The sequence below is a fragment of the Suricata suricatta genome, chromosome 8 (genome assembly GCF_006229205.1).
Source record: "Suricata suricatta isolate VVHF042 chromosome 8, meerkat_22Aug2017_6uvM2_HiC, whole genome shotgun sequence".
Lineage (NCBI taxonomy): Eukaryota > Metazoa > Chordata > Mammalia > Carnivora > Herpestidae > Suricata > Suricata suricatta.
The window spans coordinates 20,442,336-20,457,592 of NC_043707.1; the positions used below are offsets into that span (position 1 = coordinate 20,442,336).

The window sequence follows — 15,257 nt, forward strand, 5'->3', positions numbered from 1 at the left end:
GCATCTCTTCTGCAGGAAGGAGAGTTCCCTGAAGACCCACTGTGCTCCCACAGGCCCACCCAAAGGGTAATGCTGCCCCACTGCGCAGAGGGGACAGAAAGAAGAAATTTGTGCAGGATGAGGGCGGAGCCGGCAGGCACCAGGGGAAAAGTATTTTGGGGATCCCTGTGCTGCAGAACGTCCACAGCCCCATAAGGAGATGTCAGGACCTTCCAGGAAACCAAGGCGAGAGAGCTGGACATCAAGGTCAGGGGTCACAGGCTTAATAAAAATCTGCACCCCAGTGATGGGGCCAGGAACCCATCAGCAGTGGGGAGAAGAGGGGCAGGAGGAGACTAGAAGTTGCTCCCAAAAGTTCTGAAAACTTCCCATGACCCAGGGGCTGGCGGGGAGTCTGTTATGTGGGGTCTGAACCTCTCCCTGAATCAGTCCCATTAGACTCGTGAAATAAAGTCACGGGAGATGCCCTGCTTGTATGAATGAAGCAAGAGTGTGTATTCATGCCCACCACGGCCTCAAAGGGGGACGGTGGCATCTTCGCCTGCCCTGAGGCCGAGGCCAACAGGTGAGACTCGGTACCTAACCCCAAGCAAGAGTGGCCGCCATCTCAATGGCTGGCAGTGACCGAGGCAAGCCAGCGGGTAACCTAGAGAGGGTGTGCCTGTCAGAAGGGACCTCCTGGCCATCTGGAGCAGTCGGGCTCTGGCAGGAAACAGATGGCAGCCTGGAGGGCCCTCCCTGAAGACAGAAATGTGGATGGGGTGAGGGGATAGACCTGTGGAACGGGCTCACTTCCCCCACCCAGGGGGGCAGGCAAGGAAAAGGAGGCTGCGGAAGGTGAAGCCACAGGGGAAATTGGCACCAGGAGCCCAGCCACGCTGAAGCAAACATCTGGGGCCGGGGCCCAAGACTCTGCATTTCTACCAAGTTCCCAGGAGCTGCTGATGTTGCTGGTGTAGGAACTGTTTTTGAGAATCACTCTGCAGAGGAATAAAGTCACAGTCAAAACCTCAACAGGGAGAGAGCAAGGCAGGAGAGAGGGGGAAATACCCCAACCTTTCTCTCCTTCCACCAGCTGATTTCCTACTGGCACCTCCCACTGGTCAGAACCAAGGAGAACCCAGAGGGTGCGGGGGTCCTGGCCATTCTGTCCACACAGGGGAGTCTCCCCGCCCCCCATCCCCCAACACAGAGGGGTCAGAGGACAGACATCTATAATCACTTATCACAATCACTATCTGAAAAGACCTTGTGGATGCATTTGATTGTTTACTGTCTGTGTCCTCTATGGAATGAACGTGGACTTCTCTGCTGTGGGTGCTATTTACACACAGATAGGTGTGGACTGTGGGCTTGACCGCATTCTGGACCAGGCTGGAGGCTGCGTGCCCTGACATAATGCAATAATGCAAAATTCCCTCTCCCGCTCCCTCTTCGCTCCCTCTTCGTTACCCCCCTTCCTCTCTCCCTCCCTCCCTCTCTCTCTCTGTCTCTCTCTCTGAATCTAAGGAATCCAAATCACATCAAGCAGTGATTTAAGGATGTGTTTGAATTAATTTTGATCCCTAAAAACATTCTTCTCTTAGATTCCCAATATCAGTGCTTTGTATTCACGCAATTGTATTCAAACAACATTTACTGGGCACCTATGTGCCAGGCACTGTTCTAGGCACGGGGAGGGGGGGGATGCAGCAGTGAACCAACAGATACACCCCTACCCTTCTGGACCTTGTGCTTTTATCCTAAAGTGCATACATCAGCCCTTCAAAATCCTTGTGCCCAGGAAGGGCGTTCCCTAGCTCTTCCGGTTAACGCCCAGACAGCGCCTCTGCAACAGCGGGAGCCCTGTGACAGGGTCTCATTCCCCGCTGTGTCCTCCAAGCCTGGGACAGGAACAGGGGCTCCAGATACGACTGTGGATAAACAAAGGGCATTTCATAAGCGTTCTTGCCTTTAGCAAGAATTACAGCAAATGGGGGGTTCCCGTCCTACAGGTGGGCAAAGGTGAGCCCGGAAACAGCACTGGAGTGTCCGGGTCCAATCTAAGACGAAAGAGGCAAACAGAGAGGCGGCGTCTTCACTACTGAGGGAAGAGGAGGTGCCCTATCGGGCGGCCATTCCCAGCGTCACGCCCGCCATGATGCAGGGGGCGTGGACAACTGAGAATCACCCGGATGTGACCCTGCCCGATTTCCTGGCCCTCCCTTCTTTTCTGCGGCTTTGTGCCAGAGGGCTTGGATTTACATCCTTACCTTTTCCCACCTCTCATCAATATGTCTCCTCCCATGTCTCCATGTCTGAGCCATTTGGGATCGAGCTCAAGGCCCACCCTCCACCTCAGCCAAGAAGGCTGCCTTGCTCACCGACCATCTGCCCCATCCCAAGACATGTCTCCCTGCTCTGAATTTCCAGCATTTTATCACAATATCTCTCATTATATTGTGGCACACAGCATGGGGCTCCTCTGGCTTGGGTCCTTCAGGGCTGTAAACGGCAGATCTCCCCAGCAGCAGGTGGAAGCTAGAGTGTATCCTGGTGCCCAAGATCCGGGACCTAATGACCCGAGGAGCACCCAGAGTAAGTCCCCTGCTAAGAACTTGACACGGATCACAACTGAATGAGGCCAGTACCCATCCCCATTTTACAGATGAGGAAAACGAGGCTCACACAGGCAAAGCAGCCCACCCAACGTTACACAGCCGGGAAGTGTCAGAATCGGGTTCAGGTGTGTGTCTTTCCAAAGCTCCTTCCACCATGCCAGGGACAGCCTTGTCCAGACGCCGGGCAGAGACCCAGGACATTCCACAGCCAGATGAGACTTTCGGGCTCAGGCAAATCAACAGGGTCTCTGAAATGTCCTTAAAAAGGACATTTAAATTTTTTAACTTAAAATTTTAAATATTTTTAAAATATTTTATTATGGGGGAAATTCCCAACTTTTACAGAAGCAGAGAGATTAGCGCAAGGAGCCCCATGTCCCCACCCACAGCTTGGAACGTGTCACTCCATGGCCAGTCTTGTCTCTCTATGCCCACAGCCCCCACCACATGAGACAAATCCCAGAAGTGTCTAAATGGCTTTTTGAAGGGTTTGCTCCCTTGCTCAGGAAAGACAGATGAAAGATCGTTTCTTCCTAGACTCTGTGACATCACCCTATGGGGCTGGTGGCTTTCTGCAGCTCGGGAATAAGACATGACCCGAGGGGTCCCGACCTGCCCTGGCTGCTAAATGCTTGTGACCCAGCATCTGCAGAGACCCGGCTGAGCTAAGGACAGGGAGGCAGAGCCTCAAAATCGCTCTCTGCCCTGCGGCTGAGCTTGTCAGCGGGCGTCGATCCCACGCTACCCAGAGCACCTGGCGCAAGTCCCCCACAGAAACGAGGTTTCCAGGAATCTACTTTGGACGCCACCAGCCGGGTCACAGCTGCCTCCGCTCTGGCTCTCCGAACGCGCCTGCAGCCAGGAATCCAACCCAAGGTCCCTCCTCTAGGTCCCGTCTACTTGAGAACAAAGCTGGTGTGCAACGGGGCCGGCGGAGCCCAGCACCCCAGCGAACATGGAGGCCAGTAGAGCGAAAAAGCCTGGGCTCCAAACCCATGCAGATGGGAGTTCAAATCCCAGCTCTGCCACCTGCTAGCCGTGGGTCTGGGGGCGGGGCGGGGCGGGGCGAGGTGGGGGGGAGATGGTAGGTTTATTTGTTTGGTTGAGGGGTTTTGTGTGTGTGTGATTGGTTTTTTTTTTGCCAGTAAAGGATGATCATTCCCACCTCATGGGGTTGCTTGAGGGCCAAACGAGTAACGAGTATAAAACAAGACATTTCCAGTTAGGACGTAAGCCAGGCAACTTCTGCAGAAGTATCAGCCTAATGTGCTGACCTCCACACCCCCATGGTCCCTTCAGGGGCACCTAGGTGGCTCAGTCGGTTAAGCGTCTGACTTTGGCTCAGGTCATGATCTCCCGGTTCATGGGTTCGAACCCCGTGTCGGGCTCTGTGCTGACAGCTCAGAGCCTGAGCTGCTTCGGATTCTGTGTCTCCCCTTCTCTCTGCCCCTCCCCTGCTCATGCTCTGTCTCTCTCTGTTTCTCAATAATCAATGAATGTTAAAAAAAAAAAATTTTTTTTAAGATGTGAGTTCAAATCCATCCTCTGCCTGTTCTTAGCCATGTGACCTCAGAGAGTGACTTGACATTACTTTCCTGACCCTTCTCCTCACCTGCCAAACAGAAGCTATCAGGCAGCTGCCTTCTAGGCTTGCAAAAAAAAAAAAAAGGATGAAAGCAGGAGACGGTGTGAAACCACCGGTCCTGTGCTTGGCTCTGGAGATGAGAGCTATTTTTGATTTTTGATTCCTTCCCTGGATCCTAGGTTGAAGACACATTGCACTCTTCCCAAGGAGAGCCGGGAAGTCTTCCTGAGCCAGAAGCGGGAGGCTGTGATGCTGCAACGTCACCCTCAGCAGGTGGAGGAAAGCTGGCAGGGGCACGGGCAGGATCCAGGGACGTGGCCAGAAGCAGATGCCCAAGGCTGGCAGAAGGTACATGGGGTGCTGAGGGTCGGCCAAGTTGCCCTTGGCACGAACACACAGGTGTCCAGGTCTGGCTGGTGGTGGAAGATGGGCAGCAAGTGCAATGGGCGCTGGGGAGACCAGCGTCCTTGGCTGGGTCCCCAGATCCCGGGTCTGAGGATCGTGACTTAATTCCATACCCCACCAGATGGTGTATTGAGGTTTGTGTAGAGCACAGGGTGCCGAGAGGCATCAGGGGACCCATGGTGACATGGTGAGGGACCAGCGAGAGAGAGGCAATCACACAAAACCGGCTAACAAACATTTGCTAACGTATATTGTGCACACCCTGCGTGCCGGGCCCAGAGTTCTTTACAAACTATCATCCCCACTTCACTGATGGAGAAACCGAGGCACAGGAAGATGGAGTGACTTGTCTAAGTCACTCGGCCAGTGGTGGAGCCAGGATTCACACTGAGATGGCTCAGCAGAGCCTCTCCAACTGGCCACGACCACTTCTTAGCAGAAAAAGCACGTTCTAGAAAACTCCATTCTTCCCCCAGGGAGGTCCCAGAGGCCCTCAGAAGAGGACTCCACATGGCGTAGGAGAAATCAGCAGCCGCCAGGAAGTGACCGACCACCTCTCAAGATGCCCGGCCGACAGGCCCCAGACAGGACTGGTTCTGAGTTTGGTTCTGAGACCCGGAATCGGTGGAGCCTGACCGCGTGGCAGATGCGTGGTCAGTTTCCTCTACAGTCGGTGCCTTCCAGTGGCGAGAAGGGTCGAGAAGAACTGGTCCTGGCCCCTGGCAAGCGCGGCCGGGGAGAAATCATTTCAATGGTTTGGCAAAGGCAAGAGTTCGCGCACCCTCCCTGGCTGGATTCAAGGAATTCAGCTCCAGAATCAGAGACTGAAGAAAAATGCCGGCAGATCGTGTGCGAAGCTTCTCCTCGCACTCTCCAGGCTGGCAGCGGGGTCTTGGCAAGCGCTTGCTTGGAATTCTCCAGAGGCCTCTGCCAGTTCAACTGACAGGGCAGCAGATGGTACACACTTATCCGCTGATGGTATTTTGATTTATTTATCTCTTACAGATGGGGCCATGCCTTGATTTCTGGCAGGGGCCCAAACTGTGGGTCAACTTTCTGGGGATAATCATTTCTCCAAGTGGACAAAACACTGGAGGCCAAAATCGTGCCCTGGCATCATGACCCCATCACCACAGCCTCCGGACGTAAGCCTTGCTCGGGCATTTCAGCCATTGTGGGCAAACCATAGGGTAAAAAAATTGTTCTAAAGAATTCTACGGCCGGAATAACATAAATGCCTATTTTAAATTAATACTGCAGTGGCTAAAGGTCAGAGAGCTTTGCATTCACAGAATTCTGAGGTGAAGTCCCAGATCCGTGCCCCAATGCAGACTCTCTGACTCTTAGTTTCCTCATCTGTAAAATGGGTGTAATTGTCATCTCTACTGCATAAGGTGTGACAGAAACAGCTAGCTACCCACCAAAAATTGTTCTACTCCTTCCGTAGTGTGGGGCCACTGCTGGGAAGTGGCCACCCAGCCAGGCATGATATTTCCCAGCACCCCCTGCATCCTGGTGGGGTCTTGTGACTGGTCCTGTCTGTAAAGTGTGAGTGGTATGTGGCCCTTCCTGCGGAGGGCTTTAAGAAGTGGGTGCACCTTGGGCTCCTGGGTGGCTCAGTCAGTTAAGCTTCTGGCTTCAGCTCAGGTCATGATCTCGTGGTTCATGTGTCCGAACCCCACATCGGGCTCTGTGCTGACAGCTCAGAGCCTGGAGCCTGCTTCAGATCCTGTGTCTCCCTCTCTCTCAGCCCCTCCCCCACTTGTGCTCTGTCTCTGTCTCTCAAAAATATGAATAAACATTTAAAAAATTTCTTAAAGAAGTTGATGTGCCTTCAGAAAGGAAACAATCAACAAAACTAAATGCAACTGACAGAAAATATTTGCAAATGACATTGGATAAAGGGTTAGTATCCAAAATCTATCAGGAACTCACCAAACTCAATACCCAAAACACAAATAATCCAATGAAGAAATGGGCAGAAGACATAAATAGACATTTCCCCAAAGAAGACATCCAGATGGCCAACAGACACATGAAAAGATGCTCAACACCACTCATCATCAGGGAAATACAAATCAAAACCACCCTGAGACACCACCTCACACCAGTCAGAGTATGGCTAAAATTCACAACTCAGGACACACCAGCTGATGGTGAGGATGCAGAGAAAGGGGAAGCCTCTTGCACTGCTGGTGGGAATGCAAACTGGTGCAGCCACTCTGGAAAACAGCGTGGAGGTTCCTCAGAAAATTAAAAATAGAACAACCTTATGACTCAGCAATTGCACTATTAGAAATTTATCCAAAGGATACAGAAATCCTGATTCAAAGGATCACACGTTTATAGCAGCACTTTCAACAATAGCTAAATTATGGAAAGAGCCCAAATGTCCATCAACTGATGAATAGATCAAGAAGACGTGGTTTATATCTACAATGGAATACTATTCGGTGATGAAAAAGAATGAAGTCTTGCCATTTGCAACAACATGGATGGAATTAGAGTGTATTATTGCTAGGCAAAATTAGAGGAAGAAAGATAACACATGATTTCACTCATATGTGGAATCTGAGAAACTTAACATATGATCGTAGAGTAAGGGAAGGAAAAATAAGATAAAAACAGAGAGGGAGGCAAACCATAAGAGACTCTTAAAGACAGAGAACAAACCGAGGGTTGATGGAGGGGAGGAGAAGCGGGGGATGGGCATCGAGGAGGGCACTTGTCGGGATGAGCACTGGGTGTCGTATGTAAGGGATGAATCACTGGGTTCTACTCCTGAAGCCAAGACTACACGCGATGTTACCTAACCTGAGAATAAAAAAAAAAAAGAAAAAAAGTAGATGTGCCTCCTCTCTCCTCGCCACCCAGACGCAGAGGGGTCCAAGCCCCTGGGACATGCTGGAGTCACAGTATGAAAATGTCCTGGTCCCCGAGTCACTGTGTGGAGGAGAGCCGTGGTCCGCTGGAACCACTCGTATCGAAATGTTACATGCACAAAATAAATCGCTACTATGTTGACCCACAGATGTCTCTGCCTTTATTTGTCAGGGCAGCTACAGCTGCCTTTCACATAGTTAGGGACCCGATGGGCCCACACATGTGAGACACTGGTGCATGACAAATGCTCAGTAAGTGTTCACAAGTCACAGTTATCATCGCCATCTTTCAAGGGAGCTTGATACATTAAGGAGATCGTGATATTTTTATGTCATCCCATCTGTTGGATTTGGTTAAAGCAAATCTGCTTTTCCTAATACCTCAGTCTTATTACTGCCCCCCCCTTTTTTTTTCCACCAGGGATCCATGAGCTGTCCCTGTCTCACTCCCTAAAATCATGTTTGGAAAGAGAAATCAAAAAGCACTCGGTGGCTGATGTGGAGATTACGGCCCACAATCATCTCATCCCAGGGTTTCCTCTCTGCTTTCTGCGCAGAATTACCCAGCTCAGCTGGAGACGGGTCCTGTCACAAGGGACACAGGACAATGGAGACCACCACCTGCAGTTTCCAGATGCAGAAACAGAGGCCCGGGGAGGGCTCGTGCATTGCCTGAGTTCCGTCAGTCAGAGACTGAGCTGAAGCCGGGCCCTGAGTCCAATGCCTTCTCACCCAGAAGGCAAGGCAGGACGAGAAACCCTCTGTCCCCGGTCACAGAAAACAAGAGCAGACACACACTGAGCACTTGCTATGTGCCGGGCACTGTTCTCAGTCTCCAGAGGCACTTATTTATCTGATTCTCAAAATCACATTAAAGAGCTGCTATTACTGTTCCCATTTATCAGATGAAGAAACTGAGGCCCAGGAAGGTTAAGTCCCTTACCCCTTTAAAGGCACAAAAATAATCCATGGTGGATGCAGGATCTCACAGGGTGCTATAACTCCTACACAGTTAATCACGATGGAGAGACAGAACTTATAGGAAGGATCCACCCCAAGGAGCAGAACACAGGCCCAAGGAGCAGATCTCTGTCCCAAATAACCAAAGAAAAGTCCAGCCTTAGAAAAGACCCCTCCGAGGTAGCATTAAACTTCCCAGTGGTGAAAGAATATAAGAAACGCTTGGACCACCGTGTAGAGATGTTGCCAAGAACTCTAAGCAGCCTGGAGTAGGCATGTGTCAGACGGGGCCAGTGTTTCTTCATCTGTCCCATGAGTGGCTCATGATGGGGTGGGGGATGTGTGTTAAATGACACTGAATCACATCATGGGGAACGATTTCCCTTCCCAATTCCCTTCCAACCCTTTAGATTGCTCCCAGGAGAAAATTTCCATTTTCTGCTAGCTTGTCCTTACCATTGCTCCAATACTTGCTAATCTTCCATTTTATTTTTTTTATTAAAAAAATGTTTTAAGGTTTATTTATTTTTGAGAGACAGAACATGAGAGGGGGAGGAGCAGAGAGGGAGACACGAAATCCAAAGCAGCCTCCAGGCTCTGAGCTGTCAGCACAGAGCCCAAGGCAGGGCTCGAACCCATGAGCCATGAGATCATGACCTTAGCCAAAGTCGGACGCTTAACCAACTGAGCCACCCAGGCGCACTAATCTTCTATTTTAAAAAGAGAAAAGGTAGGCCTCCTGGGTGGCTCAGTCGGTTAAGCATCCAACTCTTGATTTCAGCTCAGGTCACGATCTCACGGTTCGTGGGTTCAAGCCACACGTCAGGCTCTGTGCTGACAGTTCAGATCCTGCTTGGGATTCTCTCTCCCTCTCTCTCTGCCCTTACCCTCCCTCACACTCATGCTCTCTCTCTCTCTCTCTCAAAAATAAATAAATAAGCTTTAAAGAGAGAGAGAGAAGGCAAAAGCATCCAGCTAGAATTTGATAGCATTGTGTTGTTTTATGCATGTGTATGTATATATATTTCTTCTATTTTTGGCAAGTCGTTCTGGTTTTCTATTTCCAATTGTAATATAAAGTTTCCCTTTTAAATTCCCTTTTAAATTTATGTAAGGAAGATATCAGCCAATACAGAACAAGAAAAAAAAAGTCACAGTGGAACAAGAGTATGTGGCTAAGAACAAATTCACAAAGGTGATATGAGAAAAGATAAAATGTGGGGAACTCTGACATCAAAGAATCCCCATACTTCGAGGCCAAGAGCCTGGGGGCCACCACCCTGGACAACACTGGGAGCACCATTCACACTGTGGTGTACAAATACCATTCCCTGGAGTCGTACAGTGTACAGCCTGTGTAACTGTACACAGCGGCCATGGATATTTTTAGAGTAACAAATATCACAAACCTAGGAAGGAAGAGGGATAATATTCTGCTCAGCTGCCCTGAAACTGGTGGCCGAAGTTCCTCATTGCAAATTATGGCGCTCTCTGGTCCTCCTACATTGTCCCCATGCTCGGGCAGGGGGGCAGAAGAGCTGGCACTCTACCCATCCTCAGGACGAAGGGAAGAAACACAGGCACCGTGTTTAGGCTTCAGAAGGATAAATGACTAGGGAGCTGCCCAACATTCTCAGCTAGAAGCACTCGGAGTGTAGAGTACTGGTCCTTTTCAAACAAGCTGGGTGACACTGAAACCAGCTCACCCAAGGAAAAGGTGGGAGAATTCATAGTAAAACATCAACTTGAGTAAGGAACCTATGGAAATATACACCCAAAAGAAAACGGCCGAGGCATCGTGGCTGTGACATGCTGACACAAATGTGAACATCATACAAGCATCATGGACAGCTGGGTGTGGCTCCATCAGCTAAGCGTCCGATTCCTGATCTCAGCTCAGGTCTTGATCTCAGGGTCATGAGTTGGAACTCGGAGTTGGGTTCCATGCTGGGTGTGGAGCCTACTTTTTAAAAAAGTCATATAAACATCAGAAATCAGAAGGTCAGGGGTGCCTGGGTGGCTCAGTCGGTTGAGGGTCCGACTTCAGCTCAGGTCATGATCTCACGGTTCTGACATCGAGCCCTGCGTCAGGCTCTGTGCTGATGGCTCAGAGCCTGGAGCCTGCTTCAAGTTCTGCGTCTACCCCTTTCTCCGCCCCTCCCCTGCTCATGCTCTGTCTCTCTCTCAAAAGTAGATAAACATTAAAAAAGAAGGAAGGAAGGAAGGAAGGAAGGAAAGAAAAAGAAAGACAGACACTGGAAACACCTTGTTTGAAGGCTACAACGACACACTTCTCTAGTCTCCCCTCCTGCCCCCCACCCCACCCCCACATCACAAAGGTAATTATCTGCCCAGGGTCAAAGTGAGCAGGTAGAAGAAAGACTAGGATTCAGGCCTTACTTGTCCCAGGGACCCTGGCCCCAATCTAGCTCTCTGACTCAGGGTCATTGAGAAGGAGCCTCTCATGTCCTAGGAGTTTCCCAAGCAGATAAAAAATAAAGAAATAATAAAATCAACCTACACATGCCAGGCCAGTCCTAAACATTCTCTCTCCCCCTTTCCCCATCTCCTTCCCTCTCCCTCTCCTCCCGCCTCCTCTCTCTCTCTCTCTCTCTCTCTCTCTCTCTCTCTCTCTCTCTCTCACACACACACACACACACACACACACACACACACACACACGCTCATCTCTCTTGAGGCCTCTACACTGTCAGCCACAGTCATCATCCCCCAGCCATTTATTAAAACTACAGACTCCCAAAGACGCATATTCTGTGACCCAACAATTTCACTTCTTGGAACTCATCTTACAGACATGCTCACGTGCGTGCAAAATAACACAAGGTCAACACAACTTGCTGCGGCGTTCTTTGAAGAACAAAGGGCTGGCAATAACCTAAGCGTCTGTTAATTAAACAAGAAATACACATTGGGTTTATGGAAAACTCACACTCATTAGAACAAATAAGTCAGCTCTTCTCACAAAATTAGTACAGAGAATTAATATTAAGTATCAGTAATACAGAAAGAATATCAGTATTACATGAGACGGTGGGAAGCCCCCAGTGCGCTTAGAGAACAAATGTAAGCAACGTCCCCCTGTCCCTCCCTCTGTCCGGCGTGGCCACCTTGACCTTCTCCATCAGACACGGTGTTCACTGCCCATTGCTACTGTAACAAATTACCACACGCTAAATGGCTTAAACAATACAAAAAATCTTGCTTTCAATTCTGTGTGTCAGAATCCCAACATGGATCCCACCGGGCTGCACCACACGCTGAGAAGGCCAGAGGCTGGAGGGAAGGCCCTGTTCCCTCGCCTTCTCAAGCTTCCCCGGAGGCCCGCAGTCCTTGACTCCTGCCTTGCCTCCACCATCTGCAAAGTCAGCCCCCTCCGGCTCTCTTCTCTGATAGACACGCCTCCTCCGACTACAACTGACAGAGGTTCTCTGCTTTTAAGGATTCACATGATCAGCGTGGGCTCATCTGGAAAATCCAGGATAATCTCCCCAACCCCAAATCCTTAATTGAATCACAGCTGGAAAAGTCCCTTTCCCCATTTTGGGCAGCATATTGACAGGTTAAGGGATTATGATGTGGACATTGGGGGGAGGGGGCATTGTCCCGGCTGCCGTCAGGACCCTGGACTCCAGCCCCCAGAACACCCCCATTAGACACAGGACTTCATGACGATGAACCTGTCCCTCGGCCTGAAATGCTCGTTCTCACCTGTCTGATTCTTGTGCAAACCGTCAAGTCTGAACTCAAAAGTCCTCTTCTCTGTGGAGCCCCCCCTGATTCTCCCCTGCAGAATTAGGGACACGGCTGGCACTCTGAAAAGACCCCTCTGGTGTGACACTTGTCCCTTAGCATTTGAATTATCTGCCTTCACGTGCAGCATGTGCCAGCAGCCTGTGAGCGACCTAAGAGAGAAAGTGACTTATTCACCGCCCATCCCACCCCCCTTGGCATGCTCCCTGGCCCACGGGAGGGCTCACGCACACTGAAGGAGTGAGTGACCGACCGAGTCCTTTCTAGTTCACCGTGCTAATCCAAAATACAATTTTATGTGTCTGTGGTTGTTACCATCAGTGCATGTGCCTGGCACATGGCAGAGGCTCAATAAATATTTGGTTTGTAAATAAATTAGGATGCATGCTTAATATTTATCAAACGCTGTCTACATGCTAGGCACTTTGCTAAGCTCTTTATAAGCTCTGCCTCCCCGTTTAATTTTCCGCAACAACTCTCAAAGGAGTTCTTCTGTATTCGTTTGGGTAGTCAGTGCCGGCTGCTGTTGCAAACACCTCGAAATCCCAAAGGGTTTATTTTGCAGCTGAGTCTCCCTCGTGACTTCCATCCATGCAGTGACTCAGGGACCCAGGCTCCTTGCACGTGCAGCCACACCACAGACAAGGGATAGAAAGTTCCAGGAAGTTCCAGAAAGTTCCACGATGTCTCCTTCCCCACCTCAGCCCACAAAGGACATCCACTCACACCCCATTGGCCACACCAGTCACGTGGCCAGTCCAACAGCAAAGGAGGCTGGGAAATTCAGGGAGCTCACAGATATTGATAATGTAGCGATCCCTGCCATTTACTTTCTGAAGCAACAGAGGTCCAGAGGGACAGAGACATTGCTCAAGGGTTGCAGCCAGTGTGTAGGAAACCAGTGAGGCCAGTTCAACCCCAGGTCCTGACCACTGCTTGCTCATATGAGCATGTTCCACGTGCTCAAAAGTTAGGGCACCACAGAGTGTGAGGTCTGGGACGAAGTCTGAGTGGCAGGAAGGACCAGACCAGGGATGGGGCACCCCCTCTGGACAATCCCCCCAGGGGATAATCCACACAGAGATCACTGGGAGTCAGCTGGGGTACCTTTCGCCATCTATTGGCTCACCCCTGCCAATGTCAGTTTATTCAGAAGTGTCTAAATGATGACAAGAGGCAGCTGTTATGTGCTGGGTTTTTCCCTCCAGACTGTTGCAAGAGGGGAAACAAAACCTTTTTTTTTTTAAGTGAGCATCAGATGAAGCTTAAACAAAACCAGTAACTCTTTCAGGACGGGCGACTCTTCGAGCTTCCCACAGATGCCTTTGGAGCACTGTTTCTGGGGGTCATTTACAATCACTTACCATCTAGAAAGACATATTGCTCCTTCCTGTGGATGTTTCTCCTCTCCTCCTCCCAGCAACCTGTTCCTACCACGTTAGCCCTTTGCCCTTGTAGTTTAAAATTGTAATAAAACAGGGCATCTAAGGAGCTCCGTCGGTTAAGCGTCTGACTGTTGATTTCAGCTCAGGTCATGATCTCATGGGTTCATGAGATTGAGCCCCGCATTGGGCTCTGTGCTGTCAGCATGGAGCCTGCTTGGGATTCTCTTTGTCTCTTTCTCTCTCTCTCTCCCCCTCTGTCCCTCTCTTGCTAATGCTCGCTCTCCCTCGCTCACTCTCTCTCTCTCTCGATTTCTCTCTCTCAAAAATAAATAAATAAACATAAAAAATGTTTAAGTTGTAATAAAAAAAATCCCCCTCACCCCCAAGTGGCTTTGCCTCAACCCCGGATCTCGCGTGCTCACTGCAGTTCTTGTCCGCCTGTTCTTTGTCTCCCAGAGTCTCAGCATCTCCAGGCTGAAACAACCGCATGCTCCGTCGAGTCTCAACTACTCAGGGCTGACTGTTCAAAGAGTGCATTCTTCGGGCTTCCTGTCCCCCCCACACTTCACCCCCGCGGCACTGCGCGTCGGCCCCTCCCTCCGCACGCAAGGAAGTTAAAGAAAGTTTGCTGAGCTCCCATCCAAGACCAGCTGCTGGGCAGCCATTTCTACCCAGCAGGGAGGTGAGGGGGCTCTGGACCCGGGCACTCATCCGCCGCTTTGCCCATTCACCCAGGTAATTTGGAGTTTGCAATCATTTTTCTAAAAAGAAGGGCCGTGATGCCAGCCCAAGCCTTCCACTCTTGGGGCTTTCCCCCCAGCCCGTGATGTCTGTGTTGCCTGATTCAGGGTGTTCTCTTTACAGCATGAACTATGTCACAGGACTGTCATGTAATGGCGAATCTGATACACACAACGGATGTTTCAAAACAGAGCAGAGAGACAGGCAGAAGGCAGCTCACCCTCACATGAAACCAGCTAATCCGAGAAGGAGCTCGCCCCCCAGACACAAGACCCTTCCCCAGGCCAAAGCCTTCCCCCACCCCCACCCTGATCTTGGGGAATCTGAACCACGGTCACTTACTAGAGGGCTCTTGGGAAAACAGGGGACCCTCCTGGGGAAGCCATCCGTAAGGTCCACAAGAGAAAGAACACTGATCCAGTGGGAGGGGTGCACGTCAGCCCAGAAGGGGACCGGAGGATCCGGGCCATCCCCACTGCACCCACCACCCCCACGGAGCGCGGCCGCCTGGTCTCCACCCGCAGCTGGGAGCCCTTTAAAGCTACCACCTGCTGGGTCGGAGCCGCCAATCCTTTCCCCTCTCCCTGCAAACTCAGCCAAGCTCCACGGTGTCTCTCAGCCCGTGTATCTTTTTTTTTTTTTTTTGCATTCAATCAACAAATCTTCATTAAGCATGTGTCAGGCACTGTTCGAAGCACTGAAAATTCAGGGGCGAACAAGACATGAAATTCCAGCAGAGGAGACAGACTGTAAACAAGTAAACAAATGAAGAAAGCACAGGTGGCGCCATGCACCCTGAATGAAACAAAACAGGGAGCTGGGTGGGGTGACGGGAGTGGGGGAGGCATCTCTGACAAGGTGACCGAGGCCTTCCCTCTAGCGAGAGAACATTCCAGCTACAGCTGCTGAACACAAGCCAGCCATGTGA

At 50.6% G+C, this 15,257-nt stretch overlaps 1 protein-coding gene across 4 annotated transcripts in view; it reads right to left on the reverse strand.

Moving 5' to 3' along the window:
- The window catches only part of GSG1L (GSG1 like), a 138,837-nt gene extending 124,754 nt beyond the window's left edge, over nt 1-14,083 (reverse strand). Inside the window, exon 1 of one of the 4 annotated variants that reach the window (XM_029948253.1) lies at nt 13,969-14,082. In XM_029948253.1, coding sequence (XP_029804113.1) covers nt 13,969-14,077 — 109 coding nt within the window. In that variant the 5' untranslated portion in view covers nt 14,078-14,082. Of the gene's footprint in view, nt 1-13,968 lie in introns of all 4 variants that reach the window. The other 3 variants (XM_029948251.1, XM_029948252.1, XM_029948256.1) reach the window with 3 other exon arrangements.
- Nucleotides 14,084-15,257: the final 1,174 nt, after the last annotated feature.